Source organism: Balaenoptera musculus, chromosome 8 (genome assembly GCF_009873245.2).
Source record: "Balaenoptera musculus isolate JJ_BM4_2016_0621 chromosome 8, mBalMus1.pri.v3, whole genome shotgun sequence".
Lineage (NCBI taxonomy): Eukaryota > Metazoa > Chordata > Mammalia > Artiodactyla > Balaenopteridae > Balaenoptera > Balaenoptera musculus.
In genome coordinates this window covers 71,475,046-71,491,819 of record NC_045792.1, presented here as the reverse complement: position 1 = coordinate 71,491,819, position 16,774 = coordinate 71,475,046, and the positions used below count along the sequence as shown (strand labels likewise).

Sequence of the window (16,774 nt, the reverse complement as noted above, 5' to 3'; positions counted from 1 at the left end):
AATATGCTCTCATTTTTGTAAGTAACTAACACTTTTATGAAAGGTTAATTTATAATATATTTGTATATACCCAGAAAGTTGTAGGACCGGAGGACAGGGATCTGTCAGAGAGGAGTGAGGTTGAAGTAAAGGATGGCATTAGGATTATCACTTCTTATTTTATATACATATTGTAAAAAGATATGCAATTGTGGATGCATTTCATATTGTTTTATGGTTTTCTATGTTTTTCATATAAATAAAACTTTTAAAAAGAAGAAAAAAAAGAAATAGAAAAAGAAAAGATGCATACCAAATTGTCAGTAGTGGAGTTCAGGTGGGGAAACATTAATCTTTTACTTTATGAACTTGTACATTATTTGCATTACTTGGTGATTTAAATAATAAGATTACCAGTTAAATGTGATGAATAGGGCATGATAAAAATTCGTTAGTTGGAAGGACAAAAATGAGGTCTTAACCTTAATGTTTAGTTCTTTGGTTATTTGAGAAATTGAAATCTTATCATGCATTTATTTATCATGTACGTTTCTTCTTTTTTGAATTGTCTGTTTATCTCTTTTATCCATTTTTACAACTTTTAAAAAAAATACTATCCTTCAACAGTATTTTGACGTCTGTGCCCTATTGTGGGAATTTATCTTTCCTGTTTCCTCTTTCTGATTTTCTTTGGCATCTCTTTTCATAGTTTTGTTTGTTTAATAAATACTCAGAGATAGTCCTATAATCTAGTCAAGGTTGTGCTTGATTTCAGATCAGACAGTATTGATTTCATTTTACTATTCTGAACCTCTTTATTATAAGCTAAAACTAGTCTTAAGAAGATACTATATTATTTAAATGGCCCTATTTAGAAGAACTACATTTGGGGGAGGGGGAGGGATTAATTAGGAGTTTGGGATTAACAGATACACACTACTATATATAAAATAGATAATATGGCACAGGGAACTATATTCAATATATTGTAATAACTTATAATGGAAAAGAATCTGAAAAAGAATATATATATATATATATATATATATATATATATATATATATATATAAAACTGAATCACTTTGCTGTACACCTGAAACTATAACACAACATTGTAAATCAACTATACTTCAATTAAAAAAAAGTATGATGTTATGATTTTTAAAAGTACTATGTAAACTTTAAGTTCCACGTGCAGTTGGAATTACATAGTATAATTATACAGAGTTTGGAGCTAGAAGGAATCTAGAGGTCATCTAGGCCAAGGATTGCAGACATTTTCCCCAAGAGAGTCAGTGTGCTGCATTAGGACTACAGAATTTTGTTTGAACAGCACAGTGGTTTTGTTTTGCTTTGTTTTGTTCTTAATATGAATTTGAATGACTATACATGTACTCTTTCCAATTTGCCACAGTGACCATCTCCCCAAATTTTCTTATACTTGACAACTTCACACATTATGTTATCTGCTTAGTCTTTAAAGGTATATGAGTTTTTTTATTCTAATAAAAAATTTATTAGAGTGAAACCCAGACTCTGAGAAATTAAGCAATTTTTAAAATGAGCAAGCCACTAAATATTCCTAATAATAATAATAATAACCATATATTTTACACTCACAACATATAATTTGCATACATTAGCTCAATTTTTTCTCATATTATTGGGATTTATTATTCACATTGTATTGCTAATAATACTGAAGCTCAGAGAGGTTCAGTGCATTTCACTAAGGTTGCTTAACCAGTTAAATTAAAATGAACAGTACTGGATTAGATAAATATCAGTGTTCATTTTATGATTTGATAATGGTTATATAGGAGAATGTTTTGTTCTTTCTTTTAGGAAATATATGCTAAAGTATTTAGGGCTGAAGGGGTATCATATCTTCAGTTTACTCTCGGTTCAGAAAATAGAGGAAAAGAGACTAAGAAAGCAAATGTGATAAAATGTTAACATTTGAGTAATCTGGGTGAGGAGTATATGGAAATTCTTTGTACTATTTTTTTGCTACTTTTCTGTAAGTCTGCAATTATTTCAAAATCAAAAGTTAAAAAAAGGCAGATAGACAAGGCCATTCCCAAATATAGGTACTCTGCTAGTAAGCACATTTATGCTGTTTTCCCACTTTTTGGAGATGTGGATTTAGCATTTCTCCCTTTATTTTCAGCTAAAAAAATTAATTTTTTTCGATTAAATGTATTAAAACAGTTAAAAGTATCATATAATTTGTATGGTAGTTTTCGAAAAATGAGAGCATGATGTAATACTTTTCTTTTGGCTAACTCTATAACAATGTATAGGTTAACAAGGTAGTATTCCTTAGCAAAATTTTTGCATAACTTTTCCCTTTGTGTGTGTTCTGTAGCCTAAATCTGTCATTGTTGGATTAATTAAAGAAATGATTGCCAAGTTTCAAGAAGAACTTCCCCTGTATTCTCTATCATCATCTGATGAGGCACAGCAGGTAGACTTGCTAGCCTATATTGCAAAAATCACTGAAGGTTTGTATTTTTGTTAATCATAGAGTTATGAGTTTACAATTTCTCACTAATATCCTTTACTCTCTGCTACTTGATTTCTCTAAATAAATACATGCTTGTATATGTACATATCTGTGTTGAATCAAAAATTCCTATATATTTATCATAAGGTAAGTATTACCATACAGTTCCAATGAATATGGTTTCTTAAAATGTAAAAGATTACTTTTATCCTGACAGCTAAAATAATTTGTTTTTTTCAAAACCACTTGATATATATTAATGATCCCAAACCTTTTTCATTATACGTTTATGTGGCTTTTTGCCTCATTCAGTATCCTGGACCAGAGAATCTATGATTCTCATTGTTTCTCATTGAGGATAAAGCAAAATACCCATGCTTGCAAAATTTCATGTTAAACATTTTTTTGCATTGTAGACTAGAGCAGTAAGAATCACAATGTTTTTCAGAATTATGGAAATCCTATTTTTCTAAGTCTTATATAATATTTTTTAAATGTTTGGAAAGATATTTTCTGTTTAAAATGATAGCCTCTATTTAGTAGAATATTTAATATGAGATTCCTGTCTTTCTTGCATTTCATTTGTTCAACAATATTTTTGAATGTCTATTATGGAGTGCCTAGTACCATGTTTTCTGTCCAAGTTATTGAACTTTGGTGTATTTTTTTTAAGATGCTAAAAAGATTTTTGATATTTTTAAATTCTTATGATAGTTCACTTTACTTTTTAGGTGTCTCAGATATAAATTCAAAGAACTGGGCAAATCATGAGAATAAAACAGTCAATAAAATTACCGTGGTTGGCAGTGGAGAACTGGGAATTGCCTGCACATTAGCAATTTCAGCAAAGGTATGTAAGCATAGTGGTTATGAATACATCTGTCATATTGCTACACTTTTAGGCAGTTTCTATTTAACACACAAGAAGTAATGGCTTCATTTTGTCATGTGGGAAAACTTCATTTTGCCTTAAAATATATTTAGTAAGCTGACAGAAAAAATATGTGAAAGTTCTCATCAGTAATGTTGCTTCTTAATTAGTAGTTAGTCGTGGAATAGGCTTTAAAAACATTATTTGAACAATGGGCTCATCATCCTAATCCAAGGGAAACCTCAAGTTGACATTCATCTGACTTAGTCACAAAGTCTTTTGTGTTTTCTGAGTCCTGCTGCTTTAATTAAACTCTTATTTAATATAATACTTAATTTAGCTATTTCTAAAATTAACATTTTTTAAAAACAATTGCCTTTTCTTGTGTAATTACTCCACTTTCTTTTAGGATAATAGTTCCTGATTTGATATTTTACAATAGTTTGAGATTTGCCTATTTTTCCATGAGTACTTCTTACTAGATCTTTTCTGTATAAATTATTTTCAGAAAGGCTTAAGTCCCCCCTCCAGAGAGGTTGAAAGACCCTCCAGGGCCCAGTATCATGGTAACAGCATGTCTGTGTCATTTGAGCCATGTAGACCAGAATAGACTAGTTCAGGGGTCCCCAGCCCCTGGGCCAAGGACCACTACCGGTCTGCGGCCTGTTAGGAACCAGGCAAGAGGTGAGCGGTGGGCGAGTGAGTAAAGCTTCATCTGCTGCTCCCATCGCCTGAACCATCACTGCCTGAGCCATCCATCCCACCACCCCTCCACCCCCACCCCGTCTGAGGAGAAATTGCCTTCCACGAAGCCCGTCCCTGGTGCCAAAAAGGTTGGGGACTGCAAGACTAGCTCTCCCTCCATGTATTTATTTGATAGCTGGTATTTAGTTTTCTTTTCTATTAAAGTTTGATTGATTGCCATCTAAATTCTTCCCTTTCCATTTAAGATTCACGTATATCTTGGAGGTAGGTTCTACTTCAGCAAATAGTTAAATTGTATCCAGGGAGCTAGAAGATTTTAAAAGCTAACTGTTCAGAACCATATATGCTAACTTGACGTATTATATTTTCATTTCCTCCACCCTCCATCTGAATGCACTCTTCCTTCTTAATTGGAATTTGAAATGTTTGTAGATCTTTTGTTACTAAATAGAATGCTTCAATAAACACTGCCTTACAAGTTGTTTATTTTCTTGTCTGAATTTTCTGTTAAGGGTACATAATCTCAGAAATAGTACTAGTGAGTTAGAGGGCATGAATGGTTTTTATGGTACTTATTACATATTGCTAGATTGCTCTTCAGAAGGGCAGAACTTTACACTGCTAATAACAGTGTAATTTACACTGCTAATAACAATGCACACATCAACCTGATTTTTGGCATTGCTAACAGTACTAAGTTTTATCAATTTTATTTGTTTTTGGTAAGTGTAGGAAGACCCCTTAAAGTCATATTTCTTTAACTGTTAGAAGTCGCACTATCAGTATTTCTTTGTTTGTGAACTGTCTAGTTGGAAGGTTTCTTTCCGTTTTTCCCTTTAAATGTTAATATTTTGATACAAGGTACAATATTCGAATAGTGCAACAATATTCAACTAGTGCAGTAGTAGTCATAATAATGGCAGTAGTTGAAGTGGTGGTAGCAGCAGTAACTAACCCTTACTGAATGCTTACTAGATCCAGGCACTTGTCTAAACACTTGATTCATTTTTTTTTTAAATAAATTTATTTATTCTATTTATTGATTTTTTTGCCTGCGTTGGGTCTTCGTTGCTGCGAGCGGACTCTTCTCTAGTTGCAGTGAGCGGGGGCTACTCTTCGTTGCAGTGCATGGGCTTCTCATTGCGGTGGCTTCTCTTGTTGCAGAGCACGGGCTCTAGGTGCACGGGCTTCAGTAATTGTGGCACATGGGCTCAGTAGTTGTGGCTCGCAGGCTCTAGAGCTCAGGCTCATAGTTGTGACTCACGGGCTTAGTTGCTCCGCGGCATGTGGGATCTTCCTGGACCAGGGCTCGAGTTCCCTGCATTGGCAGGCGGATTCTTAACCACTGCGCCACCAGGGAAGTCCCACTTGATTAATTTTTACAACAACCTTGTGACTTAGGTACTATCGTTACTGTCATTTTACAGATGAAGAAACCAGGGCATAGGGAGGTTACCCAACTTGCCCAAAGTCACAGTATTAATAAAAGGAGCCAGGGTTTGAGGTTGGGCAATCTATTTACAGAGCCTGTATTCTAGATCCTTATTACCCAACGTGTGGCCTTGGCATCATCTGAGATTTTATTGGAAATACATAATCTCAGGCCCTACTCCAGATCAAAGGAAGTAAATCTGCATTTTTACAAAATTCCTGGTAATCCATGTGCTTCACTGATCTATTAAATGGCGATCCCTTAAAGCTTGAGAAGCTCTGCTCTAAACCACTATGTAACACGCCTTGTTGTGGTTATTGACGGACATTTAGTTTGTTTCTAGTCTTTTGAATATCCTTATACATATTGTATCATTTTACACATGTACTAATAAACTTGTAGGATGATTTCTACAAATGAGGTTGATGGATTAAGGGAGTTGTGTTTTTATTTTTTTATAAGGATTTTTTTTTTGATGCGGACCTTTTTTTTTTCTTTTTTTGTCTGTATTGAAATTTGTTACAACATTGCTTCTGTTTTTATGTTTTGGTTTTTTGGCCACAAGCCATGTGGGATCGTAGCTCCCCAAGCAGGGATCGAACCTGCACCCCCTGCATTGGAAGGCAAAGTCTTAACCACTGGACCACCAGGGAAGTCCTTGTATTTTTAAACTTTGACAGAAATTGTCAAATTATCCCTCATATCAATTGTGCTAGTTCATTCTCATTCCCACAGTGTATGAGAATACCTGTTTTCCCACACTACTGTTAAACTTTGGGATCTTTGCATGTCTGATAAATGAAAAATGGTAACTCATAGTTTTCTTTGCATTTCTCTTATGAGTGTGGTTAACGTTAATAAAATTAATAGGTACAATTTAGAGAGGACTGCTCTTTGCCAGCCCTGTGTCACATAATTAATCTTCATAACTCCAAGAAATAAGACCAAGTTCAGTGACTTTGTCAGTCTTACAAAGTTAATAAGTAGCATGGCTGGATTGCTTCCTGTACACTTTCTGCCTCATAGTCTGGTAGATCCCTGGGTAGTCTTGCTCCTGTACCCTAAGATAGGAGAGATGCTCATATCCCTTGCTGCTTTGGAAAAAGGACTTACACGAAGGTAAATCGACTCTTAGGAGTTTCCATGCTGTTGTTTATGGTCAGCCCACCATGGCACCTAGAAAGCTGTCTACAGGCATGTGAAGTATTTTCCATGAGATCTCTGGGGAGAGAACTGCATGATAATTGGGTTTTATTTTAGCTTTATGACTATTATCTTTTTTTTTTAAGAGAAACTTGGCATTAGTGTTGACATTGATGCTAAAATAGACCCAAAAAAATCACTCTAAATTCTTTCAGAATGGAAATTATGACAAAACGAAAACATAAACGGAAGAACAGTAGCAAACATATTGAGTGCACCATGTCATCTTTTTTACTCATTATCCCATCAAAAGAAACCTGCACTCTGTGACTTCTGAGTTAAGCCCTGTTAGAGCCCAGTTTTTAGTTAAGCCTAAAGGATCACATTATTCAAGTGCATAGTATTTTCTTGCTTGTATGTCCCTTTTATTGCTATTGTGCTACTTCCTTCATAAGAGAGCACATAGGCCTATGTATTCGTTCTCCCTTAGCTCTCACTTCTGAATGAATTTAAACTGAGTAACTGGCCATGTGCAGTGTAATGCTGTTCTTTTTCTTATTGTACTGTACAGGGCATTGCAGACAGACTGGTCCTCTTAGACCTCTCCGAAGGGACTAAAGGAGTGATGATGGACCTTGACATATTCAACCTGCCTAATGTGGAGATCAGCAAAGGTCTGGTTATTCTGCTTAAAAGATTTGTGCCTTGTTTGCCCTTATATTTGAGTCCTAGAATTTTTTTGTAGACTTTATTTTTTAGAGCAGTTTTAGGTTCAGAGTATTATTGAGCAGAAGGTACAGAGATTTCCTGTACACCCCCTTCCCCCACATATGCACAGCCTCTGCATTGTCAGTATCCCCTACCCAAGTGGTATAATTGATAAACCTCCCTGGACACATCATTATCATCCAAAGTCCATAGTTTACATTAGGGTTTACTCTTGTCTTTGTATATTCTATAGGTGTGGACAAATCAAACATGTATCCACCATTATGGTATCAAACAGAGTTGTTTCACTGCCCTAAAAATTCTCTGTGCTCTACCTAGAGTCCTAGAATTTTACTGCTGAAAGCATCTTCAAGATCACCTAGTCCAAGTCCCTCATTTTACATATTGGGAAACTGAGATTCATATAAATTAAGGGACTTAACCTGAAGTCATACAGATTGCAACTAATTAGGTTAATAAGAGTCAGATAAGCAAATAACATTCAGATCGGTTGGAAGGATTTATTCTCAGTCTCTGACTTATACCTTAGTATAAATTGTTTTCTCTGATTGCTTCCTTTTTCATAATATATTGGTTAAGAACACTGATTTTAGAGTTAGACATGGGGGTTTGCATACTAGCTCTGCCATTTGTCAGATTATATAATCTCTCAAAGTTCAGTTTTATCATCTGTAAAGTGGGAATTAATACATACCTCTTGGTATATAGCAAAGTGCTAAATCAAGATTTAAAAAACAAAATTCATTCACATTGCTTTCACTAAAAATATATTGTTAAAATGAATTTTAATAAAAACAAAAGAGGGGTTTGTATCATTAATAAATAAAATTTAGAATGTTAAAAAAGTAATTTTTTAAATCTTTTTAATTCAAAAGATTTGCATATATTTAACAATGTACATAATATATTAGTACAGACATATATATGTAGGTAAATACCAGATTTGGGGATGTGGGAATAAAATTATTTTATTACCAGGGATGCATGATCAAAAAATATTGGAAGGCCATTGAACTAGAGAATGTTTAGTCTCCGAAAACCAGGTTATAGCTAGAGTCAGGTTGTAATATGCTATAGTTGCTTAGCTTTCCTTTGCCTTTCCTTACTCAGGTTTCGTGTATTCTTTTTTTTTTTTTAATAAAGTTACTTTTTATTTTATTTATTGGCTGCGTTGGGTCTTTGTTGCTGCGTGCGGGCTTTCTCTAGTTGCGGGGAGCAGGGGCTACTTTTGTTGTGGTGTGTTGTGGGCTTCTCATTGCAGTGGCTTCTCTTGTTGCGGAGCACGGGCTCTAGGTGGGCGGGCTCCAGTAGTTGTGCCATGTGGGCTCAGTAGTTGTGGCTCACAGGCTCTAGAGCGCAGGCTCAGTAGTTGTGGCGCATGGGCTTAGTTGCTCCACGGCATGTGGGATCTTCCTGGACCAGGGCTCGAACCTGTGTCCCCTGCATTGGCAGGTGGATTCTTAACCACTGCACCACCGGGGAAGCCCTCGTGTATTCTTAGCCATATTTTCCAAATAAAATATTGAGACATATGGTTTCACAAGGCTGAATGTACTAAGAACCGCAGTGGATCAAAAAGTTGAAATTATACCTATAGGTTATAAAAACTGGGTGTAATAGTTCTAGCAAGCCTCTGGATCCCTGTAGGATACAATGGATTTATTTTCCTTCTCTGGAAAGAGTACAATAGTTGCCTTAATGATCCTTTTGTAGGCCTTGTACAGAGGATCTCTTGGGGAGCTGGATAGTCTCTTGTGCCTCTCATTTCCAGGTACTGAAGTTCTTAAGGGACCTCTTCACTCTTCCAAATCACTCCAGGAGACTGTTTAGTACATGGGCCCTAGAGGTTGTGAGGCCATTTAGGACCTGAGGAAATTGTTTCTTCCTATGTGTCTCATTAACCATCAATAACTATTGTTTCAGATAATTGAAAGAATAGAATCCTTAGAGTAGATATATAAGATGTGGTACTTGCCACCAAGTAAGGAGTTTTGAATGAATTAGCACTATATTGGGGCAACTTTCATGTTCCCCTTGTTAATTTTGATTGCATATTCCTGATAATTACTATTACATGAGGTAATTTAAAATATAATATTAGCTAACATCTCAAATATGTTCTATGATATGGAGAAGTGTGTTAATAATTTTGGGAAAGTAAGCTCATTTGGAAATTTTAGTAATGCCCCATCATGACAGGCATTGATGATCATCCTAGAGCTGTACTTTTCTCCATTTGGATTTTTTAAATAACTACTAAAATACTTTGGGGAGGGCTGTGCATATGTATATATGAGCCTGCAAACATGCATACTCTACATACATAAGCGAACAGTGTGTGCATAGACTAAATCTGGAGAAATACTGAGGAACTGTTAAGAGTAGTTGCTTCAGAAGTCAGACTGGGGAAACTGATTCTGCACTTGTTTTTTGCACTTAATATTTTTATCCCTTTTTTTATTGTGTTAAAATACATATAACATAAATTTACCATTAGTGACATTCAGTATATTCACAATGTTGTGCAACTGTCACGAATATCTAGTTACAGAACATTTTCCTCACCCCAAAAGGAAACCCTCTACACATTAAGCAATCACTCCCCATTTTCCCTTTTCCCCAGGCCCTGGCAACCACTGATCTACTCTGGATTTGCTTCTTCTGGATATTTCATATACATGGAATTATACAATATGTGGCCTTTTGTGTCTGGCTTCTTTCACTTAGTATAATGTTTGCAAGGTTCATCTATATTGTAGCATTTATCATTCCTTTTTATGGTTGAATAATATTCTGTGGTATGGATATGCCACATTTTATCTATCCATTTATCAGTTGATGTACATTTGGGTTGTATCTTTTTGTTATTGTCAGTAGTGCTGCTGTGAACATTTTTGTACAAGTTTTTGTTTGAGCACCTCTTTTCAGTTCTTTTTGGTATGTACCCAGAAATGGAATTGCTAGGCCATATCACAATTCTGTGTTTAAGTTATTGATTAATTTATAGTATCATTTTGAAGATCATTATTAATAGCACATAGAGATCTAAATAGCTCTATTTCTTTGAACAGCTTTATAATAATATTCCATCATATGGATGTCTGTCTCTTATTGGTAGACATTTAGTTTTTTGTGTTTTTTTGTGATTACAAATAATGCTGCAGAGAACATTGTAATGTAATAAAAATCTTTGTGTATTTCTCTACCTAGTAGGATAAAGTAGAATTACTGGGTCAAAGGTGTTTTTAAAATGTATATTATTAAGTTGTACTAATTTATACTCTCACCAGCAGTATATGAGGGTTCCTGTTTCCTTTCTGCTGATTACTTTTATTTTATATTAAGCATAGCTAATAGAATAATTATCCTATGATATTATTTTGATCATGTCATTTCCTGGCTGAAGACACTATTATGTTGGTCCCTTATCCTTAATAATAATAATAGATGCCATTTTTTTTCAGGGAATCCAGTAATATAAGCTAGATAGTTTACATATATTCCATTACTTCTCTTACTTTATTTTATAGATGGCTGAGAGAGATTGTGGCTTTGGTCACACAGTAAGCAGGAGTTTCAAACATGTTTGTTACCAATTTCTTATGATTCACTCCAGAAATAGTCTCTGCATATACAAGCATAGATGTTTGGGTGCATGAGTATGTGTATGTGTGTGCCTCAAGAAAAAAGTGTTCAGTAGTTGCAAATTAAAAACTAAGTTGTTGTTGGGAGTTCCCTGGCAGTCCAGTAGTTCGGGCTCCAGGCTTCCACTGCAGGGAGCATGGGTTGGATCCCTGGTCAGGGAACCAGGATCTCACATGCTGCGTGGTGTGGCCAAAAACAAACAAAAAAAGCTGTTGTTGACATATGGAGCAAAGTAAAATTTGCTCAATAGCCAGTGGTTCTTAAAACATGGGTTATGGATTGATCCCTTGTGTGAGAATCACCTGAGGTGCTTTTTAAACTTACAGAAGCCTGTGTCCACCCCAGGCCTATGGAGAGATTAAAAGGCTTTAGAGTAGGAAGGCTTTCTTGCACTTCTGAAATCATATTAGACAGCTACTACTCTGTTTACTTATAAGTCAACCTTGAGGGTGAGGACATTTCATCATTCAAAGTAGAGGAAGCTAAAGAAGGAAAAGAAAGGAAATATGATCCTGGCAAGATAGGTTGGGGCCAAACTGTAGGGTCATAAGTTCAACTGTTCACTGATATTTAATACAGTAGTATGGACAAGCTACCTAATCCTTCCAGATATCAATTTCCTCAACTTTATGACGGTATAGGACTAAGTTTCTAAATATAGCATAGTGTTGAACAGCACTCTGAAGCCAGTCTGCCTGGGCTTGAATTCTGGCTCTGCTACTTACTAGCTCTATGACTTTGAGCAGGTTACTTAACTTCTCTGTGCCTCAGATTCCTCATCGGTAAAATGGGGATGATATTGACCCCACAGTGTGTTGTGGATTACATTAAATGAGTAAATACAGGTCAAGGTGTTAGAACAGTACCTGGCACATAGAAGTGGTATGGAAGTATTAACTATATCCCTTTCAGTTCTAATGTCTTCCAATGCTGAGATTTTGACTCATTACCAGGTATCTATTCTGAACATTAGAACATAGGCATTATTTACTTAAGAGGACTCATGAAGAATCATAATTAAAATCCAGGACTTCAGTTTTTGGATCTACCCCCACAGCTGTGTCAGATTATGAATTAAAATTGGATAACGCATTTCCCAGTGGACACCTTGCACAAGGGTTTCATTCTGCAACTTGTTTAGGAAAATGGCCTTATAGGCTTAATTAAGACTATAAACCCTGGAATCTACTCATTGTCTCGCTGAGATGCTAATAATCATTTACACATGTTGACTGAACTGATATCACCCTAGTTACTTTATTATTTTTCTGTTGTTTCTGATAGTGATAATTCTGGCCACTGTTTTGGCATGTACTTCTGTAAAACACACTGTGTAATAGAGAGTAATGTAGTTGTAAAATAGCGTAAGTATGCTTGAGGATCAGAGACATGAATTCTGGAGAACAACTTTTCCTAAGTCATAACAGTTGCTTACATGTAAGCCCCATTAGAAGAACCTAAAACCAAGACACTGGCCTTCAATGTAAGGAAAAGTCAGTAAAAAAATGAGCCAAGATGTTTTATCTTGATTTAAAGATTTTCAAATAATTTTTTTCCTCTTTGGAGTAGAATCCTTAATAAATAAAACAGATACAAACAACACTATGCTGTGCCTGCCAGCTTTCTTTCCACTTATTCCCATTCCTACATGGCTTCTTAGTCACTTTCAAGAAACTCTAGGGCCCCTAAACTCGCAGTTTAAAAATCAGTGATGAGAACAAACGTATGGATACCAAGGGGGAAGGGGGGGTGGGATGAGTTGGGAGATTAGGATTGACATATAGACACTATTGATACTATGTATGAAATAGATAACTAATGAGAACCTACTGTGTAGCACAGGGAACTCTACTCAATGCTTTGTGGTGACCTAAATGGGAAGGAAATCCAAAAAAAGAGGGTATATATGTATATGTATAGCTGATTCACTTTGTTGTACAGTAGAAACTAACACAACATTGTAAAGCAACTATACTCCAATAAAAAATTTTAAAAAAGATGCGTTATATATAAAAAATGGAATATTACTCAGCCATAAAGAGAATGAAATAATGCCATTTGCAGCAACATGGATGGACCTAGGGCTTAAAAAAAAAAATCAGTGATGTAATTGATTATAGGTGCATTCTGCCTATAGCATATTATTTATTTTTTCTAAGAAAATTGTGAATTACATAGAAACCTAATTCCCTGTTTGTGGAGTCTGGATCCTGTAATTTATTTTATCTTTTTTGCTCTTTCCTCCCTTGGGATACACTCTTGCTTTTAATCCTCTTTCTGGAGGCAAACCTCAGCACTTTGTATCCTTCCTATGGACACAGGATTGATCTAGAGGCAGTTGTGCTAAAAGCTGTCTAATTGTAGAAAAGAAGAACCTGATTATCATGAACAAGAACTTGGTTAAAACCTTTATCTTGAGCTCAGACTGTTTCTTTTTATTCATTAGATTTGTCTGCCTCTGCTCATTCCAAGGTGGTGATCTTCACAGTCAACTCTCTGGGTAGTTCTCAGTCCTACCTCGATGTGGTGCAGAGCAATGTGGATATGTTCAGAGCCTTTGTTGCAGCTCTGGGACATTATAGTCCACATGGCATCCTGCTCGTTGCATCTCAACCAGGTACAAGGCTTTATTTTAAATAAATTTGGTGGTCCAGTGTATCAGTAGAATTGCCATTTCTGATAAAAGTCATAAAACAATGTTATAAAGGGACAGCCAGAGTATTCAGTTAAATTGCTCTTATGATGAACAATGCAGTATTTTCCATATCCTGTCAACCAGTTACTTCTTCTGACTGGCATTAACTAGAAGGTTACAACTTACAATTTTTTATGTAATATTACTATTAATATGTTCCAGGTTGTTAGCCATGCCTTTCTCAGTGAGAAAATGGTTAAACGCCCAAGAGAAAGATGCAGTAGCTTATAGGAAGGATCCTTTGTTAACTCTGAAGTGTCATAAAATGTTAGTGAGCACACCGGAGTGCATTTTTAACATTTTGTATTTTAAATTGTTTCTCAAATTATTTGAGAAATTTTTTTCAAAGAATTAGGTGGTACTGGACTCAAATTGGTGAACAGATTTTTTTTTTAATGTTCCCAGTATAGGAGTATGATATGAATTTCACTTGTTTTCCTGTAGCAACTGATTGAGGGATGTTGGTCTAATTCCTGACATCCTTTTGGCACATAAGAAAAAAATAGTTGTATTTTTGTTGATAATGCTGTATAGCATGGTGGTGGTATATGAATCAGTATTTTAATTTAAAGATAGAAATTCAGCTTAAGCTAGATATAAAAGAGAACTTGATCAATGAAAAAAATTATTTTCTGGTTTTCTGTACCCAGTTTTCATCTTTCTTGCTTAACTGCTCAAGGAAATTATCTGTTTTCCACTCTTAAAAATTTATATTTAACAGCAAAGTTATGTAAAATCATGCTGAAACCTGGTTAGTTGTTTTAAATTATTAATTAAAATTAAAATATATTAAATTTATATAATATATAATAAAATTAAAATATGTTATGCTTCATAGTACATTTAGGACCTAAGAAGAGTATATACAAGTTTTAATATACTTATTAAAATAATAAATATTTTGTTTAGGAACTAGGCTAGAAGTATATTTTTAAAAATATTTATATTTTCACCTTGTATGTAATATTTAGTGGAAATCATGACCTATGTGACGTGGAAACTGAGTGCATTTCCTGCAAATCGAGTGATTGGAATTGGTTGCAATCTGGATTCACAGAGATTACAATATATTATTACAAATGTTTTGAAGGCACAGACTTCAGGAAGAGAAGTATGGGTTATTGGTGAGCAGGGAGAAGACAAAGGTAAGAAATACATGTTTATTAGTTATGTATATTGATAACCTACATCACCAGAGGCCATGATATGCATGATATGCACAGTTCTGGGGACTCCAGAATTGTGGCACTTAATTGGCTTTCCTTCCACATTTGAGTGCCTTTTGTGTGACAGGCCCTGTATTGTGAATATACTCTGCAAACGTGTCATTCCGATTGTATTTAATTTTCTGTAAGTAAAATGCAAGACCCCCTTAGGTTTTATATTTTTATTTATCTTTTTATATTTTGTATTTGAATTTCAGCATCCAGGATCAATTTAAAAGTTTAATTTTCTGGAGAGCAACATTTACATAAACCCTAAAGCATATACAGAACTCTTTCCTTTACTCTCCCATCCTGCAATCTTGCTTACCTTTCCCTAAGTTCAGACTTTCTCCCTAGGTACATACCTCCTGTCCGTTTCTCACCTTTTTAAACAGAATTTTCATTCTTTATTTACCCTTATGGCCTTTTTTTTTTTTTTACCACCTACTTGCTCTCTGCTCTGTCCCTACCACAGAAAGCATTCATAAAATACAGCCCCCTGGATTTGAAAGCCCCTTTTCCTATCCCAAAAGAATGCTTTCCCTATTTGATTCAAGAATCTCTTTTTTCTTTATTTTTCCCTCATGCTATAAAGTCAGGTTGGTTAGGTGATAAAAGTGCTTTATCCTAAGTTTGTTCATTTTTATTCATTTAAACAAGTATATGAGTGTCTACTCTTCTCACTACTGTATAAGATGTTAGTGTGATACAAAAGAGGCACAGAGCACAGTCTCTTCCTTCATTATACTTAAAAATTATTTTAGAGCAACAAGAAAAATATTTACAAGATGTTTTGGCTAACAATGAAAGTATAGGGTACTATTTGATTAAGTGCCAAAAATGAATATATTTTAGACTTAGAGTGCTTAGACACTTATGAGTGAACATTTAACATGGGTTGAAATGACTGGAGAAAATTCTGTGCAGGCCATCATTGAACTGTACTTTGGAAGAATGAATAGGATTTGAATAAATAGCAAAGAGTGGGACAGACATTCCAGGAATGGGAAAATAGGCAAAGGCACACACTTAAGTATGGCATGTTCATGGGATAAAAAAATCTAGACTGGTTGTTGCAGAGTTTCAACCAGATAAACTTGGTTGCTATCACATTTTGGAGATCCTTGAATACCTGATAAAAGAGTTGGAAGGTGATTCTCAGGCAGAGGGGAACTATTAAAGGTACTTGAGCATGGGGGTGATATGCTAAAAAGGTAATTTGGGGAAAATTAATCATTGCTTCCTCATTTAAAGTATATTACTATTACTCTGTTCAGCCTGTAGGTGCTGTAGAGTAGAGCACAATGTAGAAAAGAACTTCTCTGCCTGTGAGGAAGTGATCATTTAACTGGAGAACTGGAGGAAGATTTTAAATCTGTATAAATCTGCACTGGCTACCTAGAAAGTTCAGTGCTAGAAAGAGTCGGGCTATAGAATAAACCTTGACAAAACCTGACAGTGTGATTCAAGCAGAAATAGCTTTTCAGGCTCAGAATGCTTCCTGACACTAAACACTAATCAATAGAACCAGAAAAGGGGAGCAAATAAGAACTTGGAGCAGATGTATTAGAGTAACAAATGTCTAGGGATTCAAACAAACTCAAGACCCCAAATTTTACTCACTACTACCATTTGAATTCTGGCCCATGTTGATCTCTTGCTTGTCTGATTATTGCAGATCTCCCAGTTAATTTGCTCTTTTCCCTCTAGTCTACCCTGTAAATGATGCCAAATTAATAATGATATTAGCTAAAACTTAACAGTATTTGCAGTATGTTTCACACATTAATTCAATGTTCCTAAGTCACGTTCCTCTTTTCAAAAACTTTCACAGGCTTCCTCTGACCAAATTATTAAATTCTT

The 16,774-nt window shown here is 35.1% G+C and overlaps 1 protein-coding gene across 6 annotated transcripts in view; it reads left to right on the top strand.

Moving 5' to 3' along the window:
• The window catches only part of UEVLD (UEV and lactate/malate dehyrogenase domains), a 45,945-nt gene that overhangs the window by 17,760 nt on the left and 11,411 nt on the right, over positions 1-16,774 (top strand). For all 6 annotated transcript variants that reach the window (XM_036860160.1, XM_036860158.1, XM_036860163.1 and 3 more), the window contains 5 exons: positions 2,349-2,484; positions 3,218-3,336; positions 7,209-7,311; positions 13,458-13,628; positions 14,678-14,851. In XM_036860160.1, coding sequence (XP_036716055.1) covers positions 2,349-2,484; positions 3,218-3,336; positions 7,209-7,311; positions 13,458-13,628; positions 14,678-14,851 — 703 coding nt within the window. The remainder of the gene's footprint in view (positions 1-2,348; positions 2,485-3,217; positions 3,337-7,208; positions 7,312-13,457; positions 13,629-14,677; positions 14,852-16,774) is intronic.